Here is a 20907-nt window from a genome sequence, read left to right on the forward strand (position 1 = left end):
TGAATAGATATATAGAAGATAGATAGATAGATAGATAGATAGATAGATAGATAGATAGATAGATAGACAGACAAAAATGGGTATCAGGACACTGATGCATTTCAGAATAAGATTCCTATGATTAAGGAATCTTATTCTGAAATGCGTAAAATATTTTGACACTTATTTTTAATGTTATCTTTGCGCATGGATCTACATTAAAGAATGTATTTAAGGAGCACAGAGTGTACACTTCAGTATAGCTCAATATGGATCCTGTTTTTATATGAGGATTTCTTTAGCACCTTTAATAAAGCACAAGTGTATGGGTATGACAGAAATATCATTGCCATCTATGCCTCCAATAATATGCCATGCTTGACAAAAAAAATTGCATGCATGTATCTTAATCAAGCATAAAATGCTTTCATCACTGTCTCAAAAACCTACTATCTTGTCAGCGTTGTCATAAGATAATATCAGAACAAACATCAAAACCACAAAAGTCAACAATAGTATTCTGGGTTTGTGAATAGGAAACATCTTTATTTCTAGTAATACAATAAATAGTCTCAAATCCAGCAACATATGGCAATACTCTGGCACAGAATATAGAAGATTGCTGTTCACATCATGTACTGAATACTGACATTACAGAAGAGCTAAACACAAATGTTATAAGGAACATATGTACAGTCATCAGAGATCATCAGAGAAATACCCCGGCATGATCTGAACTGCCGTATTATTTTTATGGCATCCCGCTACTGCCAGTCGTCATAATGATGTACTATTTATAAGCAATATTCCCACAAATTACCCCCGATATGGACATATTCGGGCATATTTGAGTTTATTGTTTCGGTAACACAATAATGTTGGCTGATTGTGAATGCCAATAAATTACAGGGTTATTGCCAGCGTTCTCGTAAGTACAGTATGATCGTCTCTCCAATATGCAGCAAGTCCTTTCTTTATACTAGATCAAAAGAACCAAGACTTTCACATTCTTCTAAAATTACATTTAATTGGGTGATACAATAATATTGACACTGCCCCATCATGTGATGTTGACAATCATAATTCCACTGGAGATGAAAATAGAGTATTCCCATATCTTAATGCTGCCCATGATATTTAGAATGTCAGTGCACATAGGATTAGATGGGATAGGACCCTATTTACCACATAGTCCATTATGAGCCAGTAGATGTTGTACTTCTTCATGTTGACTCTTTATCTGTACATTGTGCCCATGACTAATATCCGAGTCACTGAGTGGTATAGAATGGGAGTGGGCACAGGAGCAGCTACCCTTGGTTCAAAGTTCATGGGGGCACTAAATTTTAAAAGACAAAAAAGAAAGTACTACCCCTAAGAACTAGTGTGACTAGAACTGAAGAGCTAGGGCATTACGCATTCCCAGTACCTTTGCCCGTGCTCAGGTCGCTGGGCAAGTACCACTTTCAAAGGTATTGGCTTCAACAAGATGCTCCATAAGAGCTTACACTCTACAGGAGAGAGAGGACCCCACTGACCATAAGAGCTTACACTCTACAGGAGAGAGAGGACCCCACTGACCATAAGAGCTTACACTCTACAGGAGAGAGAGGACACCACTGACCATAAGAGCTTACACTCTACAGGAGAGAGAGGACCCCACTGACCATAAGAGCTTACACTCTACAGGAGAGAGAGGACTCCGTTGACCATAAGAACTTACAGCAGTGTCCTGGTGCAGGCGGTGCAATGACGTTACTGCATTGCTCAGCCTGTGCCGGCTCCTTCTGTTTGCAGGGGAAAAGAAAACTTTGTTGCTCTGAATAGCTGAGTATAAACCTACATTTTCTGCAGGGGCATTAATACTTTTATTAATTAAGGGGACACTCAAGGGGCATCATTCAATTTTACTTTAGGGTAAAGGGGGCAATCCTTAATTCTTTTAAGGGGGCACTATTTGCTTTGAGAGAGTGCAAAGGCAACACAATACTTGAGACGTAGAAAGTATCTAGTTTCAGGGAATGGGGTAGAAATTAAATTTTAGACCGGAATAAAATGTCTTTATTTTTTTTATTAATATTGGGCCCATTATATTCCTTTCTCAATAAGTAATGTTACGTATACTGTACAGTCACATCTGGCCGCCAGTCAGTTGCATATGATACATGAAACTCTGTGTCAATGTTCCAGAAATTGAACCTTTTTTGACTCATTATAGTAAAATATACACAACCTGATCTGGTCTGGCTGAAATAAATGTTTCCATCTCTCTTTGTTTAATAGCTTATTTATTCCTGTCCTTATACAGTTACTTAACCCGAGACATGTTTGCACAGGAACAACATATCCCCGTATACCGTCTCTATAATATAACACTATTTACACCATATAGTTTATTTGGAAATCACAAACATGCACAGGTTTTCACGTTCCCAGGCAGATACATGCTCGTAACACTATTAAACTAAAGGATTGTTCCCTGCCATCACCAGCAATGGTTGCCAGCAGTCACCACTATCCTTGTTCTGCCTTTATCCCTTGCATTGTTCGTTGACCCATTAGAAAGATTCTCTTCATCTTAACAGCAATAAATTATAAAATGCATTGCAAAAAAACAAACAAAATAAAGCTCCAAATGGCCTTAGAAAAATGCAAATGACTGCAATTAAATTAAAAACATTGTCAAAATAAATATCTGTAATAAAAATAAATGCAGTGTTGCCTGCTTCAGTCAGTAGTTTCTAGCTCCCATCTATCAATATATGACACTGTAAATACAACAAAAAAATATCGCCATCTATTGGCTTCCTTGGACTAGAGAAAGTTGAAGATCGATGCTATTGATCCGGACCTTGTCTCCTCCTTTTAGGGGGAAAACTTTCATACAACCATAAACATTTACAATTAAAAAATGAATTCACGTCACGTTCTGCCGGCTGATGTAAAATGGATCTATATAGCATCATATCCTATATGAGATAGCTTCAGTAAGTCCTTCATAAAGAAGGCACCATAACTCTTTCAGAAGTATCACCTGAGAATATTGTATTAGACATACTTAACCCATTTGACAGTGAGTGCCTAGTCTGTACAACATTGCACGGGTCTGAATAATTCTTCAAGCTCAACCCCCAACAGAACAGAAATGCATGCAAGACACACACATCTAATAAATAAGAGGAGCAGACTCAGGACCAGATCTGATCCATGGTAGAATATAGATAAGAGCACATAGACAATCAGTTCTTAGCTGCGGCCATGCGCAGTCTGCGTCTTAGGCGCACTGAGGAATGAAGGGGTTGCTGTCAGTGCTAAGACCTTTCATCTTCTTACTACTTCCACCACTGGTCAACTGGGAAAGGTCCAGGTAGAAATGTGACTTGAGAAAGCGTCGGTAGGAATCCTTCTCCATCAGGATAAATATTTTGTGCTGGGCCTGGTCAAAAGTAGAATGTGTTGGGTGAGGAATATTCTTGATTGTGTCTTCTCGAGTAATTGAATCTAAGTTGACCTGAAAAAAAGTTAAAGAAGGAACATATGTAAGAAGCTATATAACTTCAAAAAGTCTACAGAATTGCTTTCAAACATAACAATGAAATGCTAGCTTGATACATCTACTATTATATATTAGATGTAATAGGTACATCAACTTGACTACATGTAAAAACAAAATAATCAAATAATTATTGATAAAATTAATGTAGTTGCGTGTTCTACAACCTTCATCCCACTCCAGATGTTTTACTAAACTGTTGGTTAAAGTTATACTGCACTAAAAGGATTACATTATTTCAAAGCTTCTTTAGAGTTAAGGGTATTATTACTACTTTATCATCAAATTCCATAGGTAAATGAAATATATGTAGGCCACTTACTTCTCTGGAAGCCTCGACAGAAATAAAGTCATCATAGATTTTTTGGGCTTTGCTTGAAAGTTTTGATGTTGATTTTGATTTTTTGTAATTTTCACATGCTAGCCAAAAATCAAGGTTTTCTTCACTGTATTCTGATTGAAGGAAGGACCGAAAAGCCACTGTACCACCTAAACATAACATTGATTCTGTTAGAAGATGAAGGAAACAATTTTCTAAAATCTCTAAACACCACAGTTCTATTCTTTAACAGTGTCCATCAGATGCTACAAGAAGTGGAAGAACAAACACTACTTAACACATCCTGAAGTACAGAAAATCTTAAAACAAATTACCCAAATGAAAATATGTTTTATGAGATGACAGTATTAGACTGCTTCTCGAGTATCTTGACCTTCAGTGTACAGTATGAAATAAACAGACTGAAAAAAAGAGAGCGCATCCGCTGGCGCTCACCATATGTCTAATATCTCAACATTTGACTTAAGTATCATGGGTCAGGAGGGGGCAAAAATCCTTAAATCTGGGAACTAAGATGCAGTTCAACTAACAAATCAATTAAACTCTTTCCGTCTCAGGGGATTAGGAACATCACTCATTGTCTTGTATTACAGCCAAACCAAGGACATTTGAGACAAGAAGTGACTTTATGCTGACGTCATTGAGGTCTGATATACAGAGGACAATATCTCTAGGACAGTCGCGTTTCTCACATTCCATCCATTTGGGTTTTCTTAGCTGACTCATGTCACGTATACCAAACTACTGGATATGGAAGGGTCTATATGACATCTTTCTTAGCATCAAGTTCACAATTTAGTTTCCATGTTGGCTCTCCAGACATAATTGAACTTTAATTGTAGCCCATATCTAATGAAGGATGTAGCATGTTGTTAGAATATATATGATACCTTATAAAACACTACAGCTCTAATTTCTGTTAAGAGCTATAATTCAATTACTAGACTCTAAAGCAGGGGTGTCAAACTGCATTCCTCGAGGGCTGCAAACAGGTCATGTTTTCAGGATTTCCTTGTACTGCACAGGTGATAATTTAATCACCAACTCATTATTTGTGTAGGTGATTAAATTATCACCTGTGCAGTACAAGGAAATCCTGAAAACATGACATGTTTGCAGCCCTCCAGGAATGCAGTTTGACACCCCTGCTCTAAAACACCCTATGATTGCTGGAAGAAATGTATTGAGGCACTCTTTTGGCTTTCATTGGCCATTACAAAGGATGATCCAATACTCTTTCTCTCTTGAATGACGACGTGAAAGACAATTGGGAGCCATATAAATACTGATATAAAAAAAGGTGCCTCTGACCTTCGGTTCTAGCGATCAGTGTCTGATAATTAGCATATTAATTTCTCCTGATTTGCTAATATTGTTATACTTTAACAGCTGATTACTTACAATCACTGTTAATCAGATTTTCCAAACACTCGGCCCATTTCTTAACTTCTTCTTGCGTTAGCCTGGAGAAACAGAGAAACATATAGTCTATAACCTTTGAAATATGTCTAACCTGAATACCACATTAACAGAGATCTCTGTGCAGATTATACCCTATGTACAAGCCAACGCAAAAAGAAAGCTTCTACCTTTGACCCATTATTAGCGTTATGTTTTTAATCAACACCCACATTTTTCATCTATTATAAATTTTCCCTTTTAGTGTACAACTATAGGAAGGTGTGCAAATCATTGTGGTTCTAAGTGTATTTAATGTGTAATTTAAACTGTCATATTGAACATGCAGTCTGATCAGAAATCAGAATGCTATAGAGCAGGAATAGTACTGTAGACTGATATATTGTACTGAGACTGATATATAGTACTGTAGACTGATATATAGTACAGAGACTGATATATAGTACCATAGACTGATATATACGTAGGATTGTGCAAAAAAGATTCCAAATAATTTGCCCTTTATCCTATAAAATCCTTGTTCACTATAGACTAGAAGTCTAAATCTAAGGTTGACAGCAATCTCTGTATATACACTTATCCCAGGAAGGCTGTCAATTACTTTTAAGACCGCCCACTGGACTCCTACGTCTACAATGAACAAGAATTTTAATGGATGTAGTACAAGTTATACTGAATCTTTTTCCACAAAACTATGTATTAATTTCTTCATCTCCTTCCCACGTTTCCTTTATGTTTATTCCATTTATGGTCTGAAATAATTATCCTGGTTCTGCTTGCTGATGATTTCGAAGCCTCTCGGACTTAAGGTACCGTCACATTTAGCGACGCTGCAGTGATCTAGACAACGATGCCGATCGCTGCAGCGTCTCTGTGTGGTCGCTGGAGAGCTGTCACACAGACAGCTCTCCAGCGACCAACTATGCGAAGTCCCCTGGTAACCAGGGTAAACATCGGGTTACTAAGCGCAGGGCCACGCTTAGTAGCCCGATGTTTACCCTGGTTACCAGTGTAAATGTCAAAAAAACCAAACACTACATACTTATATTCTGGTGTCTGTCCCCCGGCGCTCTGCTTCCCTGCACTGTCAGCGCCGGCTGGCCGTAAAGCACAGCGGTGATGTCACCGCTGTGCTTTACGGCCGGCCGGCGCTGACAGTGCAGGGAAGCAGAATGCCGAGGAACGCGACAGACACCGGAATGTAAGTATGTAGTGTTTGTTTTTTTACATTTACACTGGTAACCAGGGTAAACATCAGGTTACTAAGCGCGGCCCTGCGCTTAGTAACCCGATGTTTACCCTGGTTACCAGTGAAGACATCGCTGAATCGGCATCACACACACCGATTCAGCGATGTCTGCGGGAGATCCAGCGACGAAATAAAGTTCTGGCCTTTCTGCTCCGACCAACGATGTCACAGCAGGATCCAGATCGCTGCTGCGTGTCAAACACAACGATATCGCTAGCCAGGACGCTGCAACGTCACGGATCGCTAGCGATATCGTTGTTAAATTGTTCAGTGTGAAGGTACCTTTAGTTTTCTGGCATACAGCATGCCACACGCAGGTCATCATGAATTAGACGAGCTGTGACGACATGCCTCCATTCCACCCTGTCACATCTCAGTTCTGCCTATTTTGGCGGAACTGGACAAAACCGAAGTGAAACAGTCATAAGTAGAGATGAGCGAATATCTTCAGCTCCCTCCTTATTCGGCAAGCTATAGCGCTCAATGAATAAGCTGCATCGGGAACCCAGCTAACTGGTGCGCTCTGATAATCAGCTGTTCAGAGCCACAGGGCATGTATCGCGGCTGTGTGACAGTCACAACAAACAGGCTCTCCTTACACGTGTTGTGACTGTCACTCAGCCGTGACACATGCCGCTGTGGCTCGGAACAGCTGATTATTGGAGTGCTCCAGTTAGCCGGGTTCCTGAGGCAGCATCTTCGGTAAGCGCTCTAGCTTGTCGAATAAGGAGGGAGCCAACGATATTCGCTCACCTCTAGTCATAAGTCACAAGATCTTTGTGCAAACTCAGGTTGTGCAAACATTTTGCTACTTATTAAAATGTTTTATACCAGAATTATGTTGAAAACACTTAGATCAGTCAGAGCCTAAATTTACTGTTATTTCACTTGGAGCTCCTTCAGGCATCAGTGATTTTTTTTTGCATGCAAAAAATGGTCCGAGTTTCATCAATGTTTTTGATCAATAATTGGTTAGTGTGAGTTTCATCAGTTTCCTTGTGCGAAAACAATGGAGGTTTCTCAAGCTTCTCCTATCAAACAGTCCATGAAAAAAGGACAACACTTAGATGTCTTAGGGTACAATATGATTTTTTTTATGGACCCATAGACTTGCATTGGCGAGTTTTATCAAAATATGACATATCTCTGGGATTTTCTAAGGACAATTCAGTCCACAAAAATACACAGACATGTGAACTGCCCAGTAGACTATGATAGGTACGAGTTATATCTGTGAAAAGCACAGATGAAACTCGTACCTGAAAAACTGAATGATCCCTGATTCTGATCTTTGAGGTGCATGAAATTACATGTGTGGGTGCTGTTTTCAAGCGGCCACAAAATGCTGTAATCACTTGGGGACTAATCGCGGTGGACGCTACTCTACAATCAGTAACGACAAGTCACATTTCCCCAGGAGAAAAAGATTGAATGTCATATGTAGTGAGATGCGTAGACATGCACATATCCTACATCCATTTTTTAATCCCCATAATTAACTTGTTGTATATGGTGATTTTACTCCAGGATCCTGACAATTTAATATGAATTCATCTTCTCCGGTATCGGCAGCCCTGGCTGAGCGTGCACTAATAAAGTATTACAGAACAGCCCGCACCAGATGATTATCTCACCAGCTGCCCCGAGATGTGATTAGTAAACAGTTCTCCTTATTATACTTTGCCGAGATGGATTTCACTTCTCTAGAATTGCACAGAGCCATCCATTAGCAATTAATCTATGGGTAATTGGCAATTATTATGTAATTAGTGGGAAGCCTAACTACACACAAGGGACAGGATGATCTTACCTCTGACAACCAGGTTTGTCTTTCTTCACGTACGTGCCGTTGTCACAACTATCAGTTTTCTGTAGGAGGAATCCAAGTCGATGCTTCATATCTTTGGCACTGTTAGGGAATAAAGAAGTTGTGTAAATAGTCATCCATTCTATTTCATGTAACCATGACCAATTCTACAAAATTCTCAGGCGTACACGAAACAGGACAGTCAGGGCCTTTTCAATAGGAGAATATAATATTAGCAATGAGTTCATAAAGTTTCAATTATTTGTGTCAATTTATTCCTTTTCATGTATTTATTTTACTAGCTTTTTTTGTTTGTTTTTTATACATGTGTTTTTTTTAAAGGCTTTTATTTTTTATAGAGTAGGCTATGGGAAAATGCAGAAGAAATGATACGCTTAGAGTATGGTGTATTTGGAAAAAAATGGCAAGGACTTAAAAAAACGCATAAAAAAATAAAAAATGCATTGCATGTGAAAGGCACCTTGTAGGATTGCTGTTGAATTGATATACGGTAATTTTTTTTTTGGAGTTGTTTTCATTTTCTACTGAAGTATATCTATTTTAGTAGCCAGCGGTCAGTTGAAATATTTAAAGGAAATCTGTCAGTAGGATGAACCCTCCTCAGCCATTTATACGAGCACATTGGTCATATGAAGCTGAGTTAAATATTCCAGAGAAATCCACGTTTATCTAACTATGTAAATGAGCTGTTAAGAACTATGGAGAATTGGCCTCCAGAGCTTACTTTAAAGGTACCGTCACACTCAGCAACTTTGCAACGAGAACGACATCGATCCGTGACGTTGCAGCGTCCTGGATAGCGATCTCATTGTGTTTGACACGCAGCAGCGATCTGGATCCCGCTGTGCCATCGCGGGTTGTCGCTGAAAGTCCGGAACTTTATTTGGTCGTCAGGTTGGCGTGTATCGTCGTGTTTGACAGCAAAAGCAACGACGCCAGCAATGTTTTACATGGAGCGAGAACGATAAGTGAGTTGCCGTTACGTCACTGGATCGCTCCTGCATCGTTCTGGAGTTGCTGTGTTTGACGTCTCCACAGCGACCTAAACAGCGACGCTGCAGCGATCGGCTTGTTGTCTATATCGCTGCAGCATCGCTGAGTGTGACGGGACCTTTAATGACAGGGGGAGTTACCAGTGTGAGACATGCAATGAGTGACAGTGCGCTCTGCTGATCTACATGTTTCACACTGATAATGTTCGGCCATTTGATGAGCCTTGGCTATTGATATTAGAAAAAGTTGTCCAGTTGGAACACGGTATCTACCTATCCAAAGGATTAGTGCTAGCATCTAGATCGATGGGGGTCCGACTACTGGGACCCTCAGTTATTGCTAGAAGAGGGCACTTTTAGCGCTCCTAGAATGGAGCGGCAATGCACATGCTCAATTAGCGCGCCACTTATTTCTTATGTGGCTGCCATAGAAAGTTGAATAAAGCTTTCCGATAGTCCCATAAAAAATAAATAAAGGGCATTCTAACGGGGATAAAAGTGTCCTATTCGTTCGGCCAATGGATGAGGGTCTCAGTTGTTGGACCCCACTGATATAGACGTTATTACCCATCCGGTGGATACATTTTCATTTATTTCAATCGGAAGTAAACCAAAGACTCGTGCCCACATGAGAATGTGGTAGCTGCCATTGTTGCTTGTTACCTGGAAGGAGGCAGCAATGATTAGATTCTATAGTCTGCTCTGTAAGCAGCTGAAAAAGCCGATTAGAATATATGAAAATTACAAGCAAATCTAGGTCATAATAACCCGACAGTAACACATGATAGGAACACACTGACAGCCTCCAGCTCTTTAACTAAAGGAAAATCAGCATTTCAGAAAAGAAAACTCTGAGGGTGCAAGTCGGAGGCGGCTTCTTGAAATCTTTACTATTGGACCCCTTGTTATTTAATATCAGAAGGTGTCCTGGCCCTAGAACTGGGAATTTCTATCTTTAATCTATGCAGACACCAGAAATTATCGATACATTTTATTAAATAGAATAAATGGTAATCCTGGTGATATTAATTATCAATTCCTCTTGGCACGTAGTCCCTATCCAAACACACAGTGATGTAAGTCTGGACGATCCCTGATCAAGAGCTGTATAATAATTCATTGGATTGTACCACAATTTATCATGTGAAGTCACTCCTATAAGCGACAATGATGTGAATAGTCGGCATGGAAGAAAAAAAAAAGAAGCGATAAAACTGCTATAGATAAGTCATCCTCGGCCTCATATCTCACCATAATAAAATATGGTTAGTGCCCCGTCACACTGACATAGACCAGCAGTGGTAACACATCATTTCCCGGCCATACAGAAAACAGTCCTAATTGAAAGGTTCCATGTGATATGGACCAGATGTCAGGCGCCAGACACTACGTCTATATGTCTTATCCCTATGTATATGGTATCTGTCATTATGGAGAATTAGGGAGACGCGTATAGATGACATTTACGTGGCGCTGATGATACCAGAATCTGCTCATCTATAGTGATATCTTTAATGCAACTCTGAACATTTTCAGCTCTGCTGCGTCTGAGTGTCTATATGTCTCATCCTCAAATACTAGCCCCATATCCATCAGAACCCATTCCATAATGGCAGCCTTTTATATTCATCATGAATGTATATTATGTATTCTCCCTTTTATTAGTAATGTGAGAAATAAACATCCAGGCATAGCAGAGCTGAGATTGCGCCATGGCACAGGATCCTGATGTGTTAGTAATATGAAGCTGCAGGTAACGTGATTTCATTATTCTTATCTCAGAGCTGAAAAGAAAGCGTTTAATATCAAACTCAGCTCTGCTACATCTGTATACATAGTCATTAGCATTGCTGCTTTGCAGCACAGCAGTGCTGGATTTGCCATTAACAGGAGCAACATCTGCGCGGAGACTGAAAGTTCTGGTTATTGCATAGATTTCCTCTGCAGACTCTGGTTTCCGCCTACGTTAATTAGCTTTGCATGAAATTGACCCTCATAGGTTTTTCGTGGACGTGACAAACTGGAGGTAATTAGATAGTGAGCCTCACTGGGAATAGGGACTGACATGAGAACGGGAAGCGCACAGCGCTACGGAATATGTTGGTGCCATATAAGCAAGCGAAATGCAAAATGCCCGTCAAATTTAATTTTGGAGCATTTAGGTTTCTTTAAAATTGGCACCACCTACACCAGGGGTGTCAAACTGCATTCCTCGAGGGCTGCAAACAGGTCATGTTTTCAGGATTTCCTTGTACTGCACAGGTGATAATTTAATCACCAGCTCATTATTTGTGTAGGTGATTAAATTATCACCTGTGCAGTACAAGGAAATCCTGAAAACATGACCTGTTTGCAGCCCTTGAGGAATGCAGTTTGACACCCCTGACCTACACAGTAATCATTTCATTCAATGCTCTAATTAACAAGCACTAAATCTCTAGATGTTAATGACCAATTATACTTCTCCTTCTACCGATCCCACGACCATTTTTCTCCATCCACAAAAAATTGCGAGAGCCATTGATTTTCGGAGGTAAATCGTGCATGCTGAATTTTTTTTGCTTGGACCACTAGATCCAAGGACAAAAAATTGCACAAATGGGTGTGCGTGCTATCCACCAAAAACACGGATAGCACTCATCGGTGTTCTGCAAGGACCTAAAGAGAGACTTTATGTTCACCGAGCTATGTCAAATATTGCAAAGCATCAAAAATAGTAACAGTAAGCCAATACCTCGCAGTGGTTGAGGGGTTTCTGTATAAGTCAGTTAATATTATATTTAATAGGTTTAATATTTACACTACATTCCACAAGATACGCTGTAAATGAGCTGGTTGTGTGATAAGTGCAGGGCTGTAGCGTGGGCTGAGTGGCTATACAGCACAATATGGTGTGGGATCCTGGCACTACACAATGGCGGCACTGTTACACTTTATGGCCAGTGATTCCAGGCTGCTTGCCAAAACCTTCCATGAATGCCGGACATATGCCAGTCACTCGCGTTATAAAAGCAGCTTACGAGAGCTGCGCCAACGAACTTTGCTCTCCCTACTAATCTGAGTGCCCGCGTTACCAATAGACCTTGCCAAATGATAGCGCTGGGCTCGCGGGTAATAAAATAATCAGTTCTGACCAATGGAAATGTATCAGCGTAAGGGATTATTTTCATACGCACGTCCTTATCAATAGTAACGACAATCAATAGAAGCATAAAGATCATCTAGTTTAGAGATGGACGACCTGTATCAGATTATTGTATATGCAGATAGGCTAATATTCCCCAATCGTAGTGCCTACGGGTACCCTACTTTACACCTTATAGTAGAATCTTCATTTCAACCAGAACCAAGGTTTGTATATAATCGATATTAGAAAAAAAATTGATAAAATTTTTTTTAACTGACCATATAAAAACTCCGTGCAATGCAGTCTATAATCAACCGCCCCGCAATGAGTTAACACCTTGGGATAAAGGAACCAATGATGTTCTCAGCTTGGAAGCAGCTGGGATGAAATGCTCTGCAGTGCTGAATGGAAGCAAAGCAAAACCCCAAATCAGTGCAAAACCCCCCATAGAATGATCTGCTCTGCCATATGCTAGTGAAGGTCTTACATAATCCCATTTATGATGGATGCCCCCCCCCTTGCAGATTGCAGCCTCACCTTTTCAGACAGGTGGCGGGGAAGGAGGTCACTCCAGCAAGTCCTTTGCACATCTTGGCTGTGAGGTCAGGTTCCCAGACCCGGACACTATTATTTCTCTGTTTGGTGTCTGTGTCGCTGGATTTGTCTGTCCAGTTTGTCACTGCTCTGCTGCTGCTGCCTCCCATCCTCTCATCTTTTTATAGCCTCAAACAGCAGCACTCAGAGGCAGGCAGCAGCCAATCACATCCACCCCTGATCTGCTCGCAGCATCCCACCCTCCTGCCAGCAGCCTCCCACCCTCCTGCCAGCAGCCTCCCACCCTCCTGACAGCATCCTCCCACCCTCCTGACAGCATACTCCCACCCTCCTGCCACCATCCTCCCACCCTCCTGCCACCATCCTCCCTCCTCTTCTCTTTTTTTTATTTCCCTTTTCTTTTTTTTCTCGCCTCCTCTTAGTACAGTGGGAGAAATAAAGCAGTGATGGTGACGTGAGAGGAGGAGGAAGAGCAGACGTCTGTGCTGACAGTGAGGTGATCAGGGAAGAGCTTCTAACGTTAAACCTGAAAGGTTGTGGAGCAAGCTCTCAAAATATTTAGCCTACAGAAAGTTATGGGAGTAGACCGATATTTACACAGGGAGAAGGCACATTAAGTGTTAGCACTCATTTATATCTGACTCATGGCCCTCAACAGTTCTTCTTGCTGGCACTTACTGTGACTGAATCAGACTTTAGTATTTTGCCCACAGGACGCGAAAATTATTAGATCCTAAGAAATGAGGCATTCCAATAAAAAGACTATCACATACTGATATGTCCATGTGGGATATTAAAGAGGTTATGCAGGACTATTTATTTTTTCTTCTAGGGGCCGAGGAACTAACAGGCAGGTAATTGCTACAGTTGAAACCAAAAGTTTACATATGCTATATAAAAAGCCACATGTGCATGTTTTAGCCAAAAGAAACATAAAAAAGCCAGATTCATATTTGCAAATGCACACAGGAATAAACATTTTAATTTTTGGAGATATGTCCTGTGGTCTGATGAAACGAAAATTCAACTTTTTTGAGCATAATGACCATTGTTTGGAGGAAAAAGGGAGAAGCTTGGAAGCCTAAGAACACCATCCCATCAGTGAAACATGGGGGTAGCAGCATCATGTTATGGGGTTGTTTTGCTGCAGGTGGGACTGGTGCACTTCACAAAATAGATAGCATCATGAGAAAAGAAGATTATGTGGCAATACTAACGCAACAACTCAAGACATCAGCCAAGAAGTTAAAGTTTAGGTGGAAATGGGTCTTCCAAATGGACAATGCCCAGAAACATACTGCCAAAGTGGTAAAAAAGTGGCTTAAGGATAACAAAATGTTTTGGAGTGGCCATCACGAAGCCCTGATCTCAATCTAATTGAAAATTTATGGGCAAAGCTGACCACTCCTGTGGGCGATTCAGTTGCTTCTGCTGATGTTGCATCAACTGAGCAGAGGCTTCTCTTCTTGTCTACCCAACGCCGGCTCAAAGCGGTCTCCGATGGCTCCTGCCAGTGATTCAACAGCTACACGTTAACATAGCAGCTCTCCATCTTTGGGATTGCTCTGCCGACTGGTCGTGACTGCAGACGTTATGTTGATTGACAGCTGGTTCCCTGCTGCCTAACTGCCTTACCATCACATCAGTCTGCCCTGTCTGGTCTAATGACACCATCAGGTCAGCCTGTGTCTGTATTTTCTAATGACACTATCAGGTCAGCCTGTGCCTGTATTGTCTAATGACACCATCTGGTCAGCCTTTACCTTTAAGGTTTAATGACACCATCATGTCAGCCTGTACCTGTCAGGTCTAATGACACCATCCGGTCAACCTGTGCCTATATTGTCTAATGACATAATCCGGTCAGCCTGTGCCTGTATTGTCTAAAGACAGAAAAAAAGAACCACTGTATGGTGTGCACACACCCAATGTAACAAAATTAAAAACTTTATTAACACACATCATACATTAAAACCCTTCCCCTGATGCACCCATCCTAGACACGGCGATACGCGTGGGGCCTGCTCCACGGTCCCCTTCTCCCCCTCCTTTCATTTTCCCCCAGCTTTTTCAGGACTATTGGTGCCAGGATTGGTAATTACTGTCCGGGGGTTTTTCCATTTAGTAAGGTCTTTGGCTGTCACAGCACCTAATCTGGGACTTTTTTGGACTTTTTTTCCAGGGGCTTATACACTCCCTGACAGAAGTTATGTCGCTTAGCCATGTTATGTAAATAAAAGCTTATAACCTGACGTTAAATTCATCCACTGGTTGTATAAATTATTCTTTTGAAAGCTGAAACCCTCCGATATGTGGTTTAGGTTAAGAAAATAAATTGGCATCAATGCAGAAATATTTATCAGTTGATGGACACAGAATGGTCAGATTTTGGCAAGACAAAAGTTTTGTCGCTCACAGAAAGTAATGTGATATTAAAACAAATAATTAACTTAAAATACAAATATATGCTGTATAACATTGGTGAATGAAGTTGTGGTGCTATTAGAGTCATATTTAATATTTTGAGTGACTTCCATGAGCTTGAAGGACTACATCCATGCGGTTCAGCAATGATTCATACAATTTATTAATGAAGTCATCAGGAATAGCACAGAATGCAGTCTTACATGCCTCCCAGAGTTCATAGGAACGTAATAGCAACAATGGATATTTAATACATATAAAAGATTCTAAAAAAATAAATAAAATAATAAAAAAATATATATATATAAACTAATCACTCGTTGCTAAAAAGTAAAAAAGAAGAGTGGCAGACCACCCGGACTTGGTATAAAAGAATCAAAGAACTTACAAAGGACTCATAATACTTGTAGAAAAACATATGTATATTTATATGAAACAAAAAAATATACTTATATATATAAAAAGCCACAGAAAGGTAAGTCAGATAAAAAAAGCCTTTATTTATAATAGTATGGCAACATCAGCACAAAAGTGCATGTGCTTGGGGAATAAATATACACAGGTGCACAGGTAGAAGATACGATATAAAAAATATATATAAAAAACAGGCAACCAAAACTAAGAGTCAAAGTCTGCACTCACAGCAGGTTAAATCAGAGATATTGGGTGGAAACCATAAAGCATGCGTTTCTTCAGCCAGTATTATGGGTTCGGGTGCTCCTTGTGAAAAAACAGAGTCCAAAATTCAGTACAACGAAGGAGAAGTAGAAAGGAGCACTCACCATCCAGAAGAAATGTTCAGTCTTTATTGTGGCATAAAATGTATAGCAAGGTCTCACAGGAGAACGTGGGTGTCACGAGACGACGGCCGTTTCACGCTACTGCGCTTCTACGGGTCTCAATGAGACCTTGCTATACATTTTATGCCACAATAAAGACTGAACATTTCTTCTGGATGGTGAGTGCTCCTTTCTACTTCTCCTTCGTTGTAAATAATATATAAAAAACAGTCCCACAATCTGGTTGTAAGCGCATGTATGAGAAAAAATTATTATGTGCATACAAGGGGAATAGTGTAAAGGTGAAAAAATGTGGTATCAAAACATGCGCACCAATATCCGCTGTAAGATATGTGGGAATTGACAAAATATGGTTGTATATATACCTGTCGGTCCAAGCACAGAGCACCCCGACGCGCGTTTCGGTGATTCCTTCGTCAGGGGGTGACATTGGATACTATTGTGCAGGGGGGGACATACGGTACACTGTAGACTTTGTCTCTTCTCCTTTTATACGCAATTTTGCACAATCATACGGTTGCACTTTTTTGCACATTGTTTCTTAGAGGACACACATGTATAATAGATTTTATATTTTTTCAGCTTATATTTAGCACATTTTTTCACCTTTACACTATTCCCCTTGTATGCACATAATAATTTTTTCTCAAACATGCGCTTACAACCAGATTGTGGGACTGTTTTTTATATATATTTTTTATATCGTATCTTCTACCTGTGCACCTGTGTATATTTATTCCCAAAGCACATGCACTTTTGTGCTGATGTTGCCATACTATTATAAATAAAGGCTTTTTTTATCTGACTTACCTTTCTGTGACTTTTTATATATATAAGTATATTTTTTTGTTTCATATATATATACATATGTTTTTCTACTAGTATTATGAGTCCTTTGTAAGTTCTTTGATTCTTTTCTCCCAGAGTTCATCTAGATTCTTTGGTTTTGTCTTCCAAGCTTCCTCTTTCATCCTTCCACAAACATGCTCAATGATGTTCATGTCTGGTGACTGGGCTGGCCAGTCCTTGAGCACCTTGATCTTTTTTGCCTGGAGGAAATTTGTTGTAGAGATGGATGTATGAGATGGAGTACCATCCTGCTGCAGAATTTGACCCCTTTTATGATTTGGAATATAAGAGGTAGCTAATACTTCTTGATATTTTAGGCTATTGATATTACCTTCCACCTTGCAAATGTTTCGCACACAACCAAACTGAATGTAACCCCAGACCATGATCTTTCCACCACCAAATTTAAGTGTTTTCTGGGTGTATTTTTGATCCATACGGGCTCCAGTAGGTCTCCTGCCGTATTTGCGGCAGCTATGGTGTAATTCTACTGAAGATTCATCAGAGAAATCCACCTTCTGCCACTTTTCCAGCGTCCATCTGTTTAGCAGGCTGTGGGACTTTGCAGATGCCACACGGTTTTTTATTTGCCTTTTGTTTAGTGCTGGCTTCTGGGCACTGATTCGACCATGGAGGCCATTTCGAGACAGAATCCTACAAACTGTTCTAGTTGACACAGGGACTTGAGGTGACCAGGCCTGTTGTAGCTCTGCTGCGGTGGAATAGGGGCTTGCTTTAGATTTTCAAACCAACAAACGTCCCTCCTGAGCAGTTGTCTTGTGGGGTCTGCCAGACCTGGGCTTGTCAAACACATCTCCAGTCTCTTTAAATCTTTTTTTAATTCTTTGTACTTGACGCTGAGACACATTAAAGGTGCCAGCCACCTCTGCAGTGGATCTGGTCTTCAGCCTCTTGATAATCCAGGCTTTGGGCGCAAGGTGGATTTTTGGCATGTTGTCAGAGCTCAAGTTGCAGTTCAAGTGAAGGTCTGGGGTGCTGGGGTTCTTTTTATACACACACACTAATTTTCCGATCATTTACTGAGCACAGGTGAGGATGCAAACTAGGATTGGGTGCATTATATGACCAGGCGACAAAACTTTTGACTTGCCAAAATCTGACCATTCTGTGTCCATTAAATGATCAATATTTCTGCATTGATGTCAATTTATTTTCTTAACCTAAACCACATTTCGGAGGGTTTCAGCTTTTAAAAGAAAAATTTATACAACCAATGGATGAATTTAACGTCAGGTTATAAGCTTTTATTTACATAACATGGATAAGCGACATAACTTCTGTCAGGGAGTGTACAGGTCTGCTTCATGCATTGCGGGCATTATCATTATTTCTGTTCATATTAATTAGCATCTCGGGCCCGCTCATTATAGATCTAGTGCGATTTGTATCCCCTTTTCTACAAGTTCAGATTCTTGTGGTGCATGGACAGCAGAGTGTCCCGGTTCAGGACATTTGTCCTTATAAATATATAGTTATCACCTGACTGACGGTTATGGTTATGGAGTAATGCCATTTGATGTTTAGGGATATTTTATTCCTTATTGTATATTATTGTGACTCATTGGGATTGTGCATTACGTGTGCGGGGACCTGGACATGTTTTTTCTTATGTTTTAACCCCTTAATCCCATATGACGTACTATCCCGTCCAGGTGACCTGGGACTTAATTCCCATGGACGGGATAGTACGTCATATGCGATCGGCCGCGCTCACGGGGGGAGCGCGGCCGATCGCGGCCGGGTGTCAGCTGCCTATCGCAGCTGACATCCGGCACTATGTGCCAGGAGCGGTCACGGACCGCTCCCGGCACATTAACCCCCGGCACACCGCGATCAAAGATGATCGCGGTGTGCCGGCGGTGCAGGGAAGCATCGCGCAGGGAGGGGGCTCCCTGCGGGCTTCCCTGAGACGATCGGTACATGGTGATGTGCTCACCGTGTACCGAGCGTCTTCTCCCTGCAGTCCCCGGATCCAAAATGGCCGCCGGGCTGCATCCGGGTCCTGCAGGGAGCACTTCCGGGTCAGGATCAGGCTGCAGCTGCAGCTCTAATCCTGCCCGGCTGTATGTCAGATCACCGATCTGATAGAGTGCTGTGCACACTGTCAGATCGGTGATCTGTGATGTCCCCCCCTGGGACAAAGTGAAAAAGTAAAAAAAAAAATTTCCACACTTGTAAAAAAAAAAATAAAAAAAAAATTCCTAAATAAAGCAGAAAAAAAAAAATATTATTCCCATAAATACATTTCTTTACATAAAAAAAAAACAAAAAAACAATAAAAGTACACATATTTAGTATCGCCGCGTCCGTAACGACCCGACCTATAAAACTGGCCCACTAGTTAACCCCTTCAGTGAACACCGTAAGAAAAAAAAAAAAAAAACGAGCCAAAAAACAACGCTTTATTATCATAACGCTGAACAAAGAGTGGAATAACACGCGATCAAAAAGACGGATATAAATAACCATGTTACCTCTGAAAACGTCATCTTGTCCCGCAAAAAACGAGCCGCCATATAGCATCATAACCAAAAAAATAAAAAAGTTATAGTCCTCTGAATAAAGCGATGCCAAAATAATTATTTTTTCTATAAAATAGCTTTTATCGTATAAAAGCGCCAAAACATAAAAAAAATGATATAAATGAGGTGTCGCTGTAATCGTACTGACCCGAAGAATAAAACTGCTTCATCAATTTTACCAAACGCGGAACGGTATAAACGCCTCCCCCAAAAGAAATTCATGAATAGCTGGTTTTTGGTCATTCTGCCTCACAAAAAAATCGGAATAAAAAGCGATCAAAAACTGTCACGTGTCCGAAAATGTAACCGATAAAAACGTCAACTCGTCCCGCAAAAAACAAGACCTCACATGACTCTGTGGACCAAAATATGGAAAAATTATAGGTCTCAAAATGTGGAGACGCAAAAACTTTTTTGCTATAAAAAGCGTCTTTTAGTGTGTGACGGCTGCCAATCATAAAAATCCGCTAAAAAACTCGCTATAAAAGTAAATCAAACCCCCCTTCATCACCCCCTTAGTTAGGCTAGGTTCACATTGCGTTAATGGGTTAACGCTAACGGACAGCATTGCACGGCGAAAATGTCACAATTAACGCCGTGCAACGGGTCCGTTAGCACAACCATTGACAGCAATGTGATTTTCAGGTGTAGCGCATCGCTAGAGCGTGCCATTGTCGGCTCGCGCTAGCAAGGTGCCATTCTTTTGTGGCGCGCCTCAGACGCTGCTTGCAGCGTCCGCGGCGCGCCCGAGGTCCGATCCCCGATCTTCCAGAGCGGGGACGTTAACGCGACCACTAAACACGACACCTAAAAAGACATTGTGTTAGCGCAATCCGCTAGTGCTAAACGGATTTCCCTAACGCAATATGAACCTAGCCTTAGGGAAAAATAATAAAATTAAAAAAAATGTATTTATTTCCATTTTCCGGTTAGGGTTAGGGTTAGGGTTAGGGCTAGGGTTGGGGCTAGGGTTAGGGTTTGGATTACATTTACGGTTGGGATTAGGGTTGGGATTAGAATTAGGGGTGTGTTTGGGTTAGGTGTGTGGTTAGGGTTACAGTTGGGATTAGGGTTAGTGGTGCGTTTGGATTAGGGTTTCATTTATAATTGGGGGGTTTCCACTGTTTAGACACATCAGGGGCTCTCCAAACGCGACATGGCGTCCGATCTCAATTCCAGCCAATTCTGCATTGAAAAAGTAAAACAGTGCTCCTTCACTTCCGAGCTCTCCCGTGCGCCCAAACAGGGG

At 40.9% G+C, this 20907-nt stretch overlaps 1 protein-coding gene across 1 annotated transcript; it reads right to left on the reverse strand.

The window, feature by feature from the left end:
* Positions 1-497: 497 nt before the first annotated feature.
* LOC138648005 (regulator of G-protein signaling 4-like) lies at positions 498-13274 on the reverse strand. The gene is made up of 5 exons (XM_069737451.1): positions 13025-13274; positions 8351-8449; positions 5274-5335; positions 3855-4021; positions 498-3490 (listed from the first exon to the last, which is right to left on the reverse strand). Exons 1-5 carry the CDS (start codon positions 13189-13191, stop codon positions 3254-3256), a joined length of 732 nt encoding a protein of 243 aa, XP_069593552.1. The 5' UTR covers positions 13192-13274; the 3' UTR covers positions 498-3253.
* Positions 13275-20907: the final 7633 nt, after the last annotated feature.

This window comes from Ranitomeya imitator, chromosome 8 (assembly GCF_032444005.1).
Source record: "Ranitomeya imitator isolate aRanImi1 chromosome 8, aRanImi1.pri, whole genome shotgun sequence".
NCBI lineage: Eukaryota > Metazoa > Chordata > Amphibia > Anura > Dendrobatidae > Ranitomeya > Ranitomeya imitator.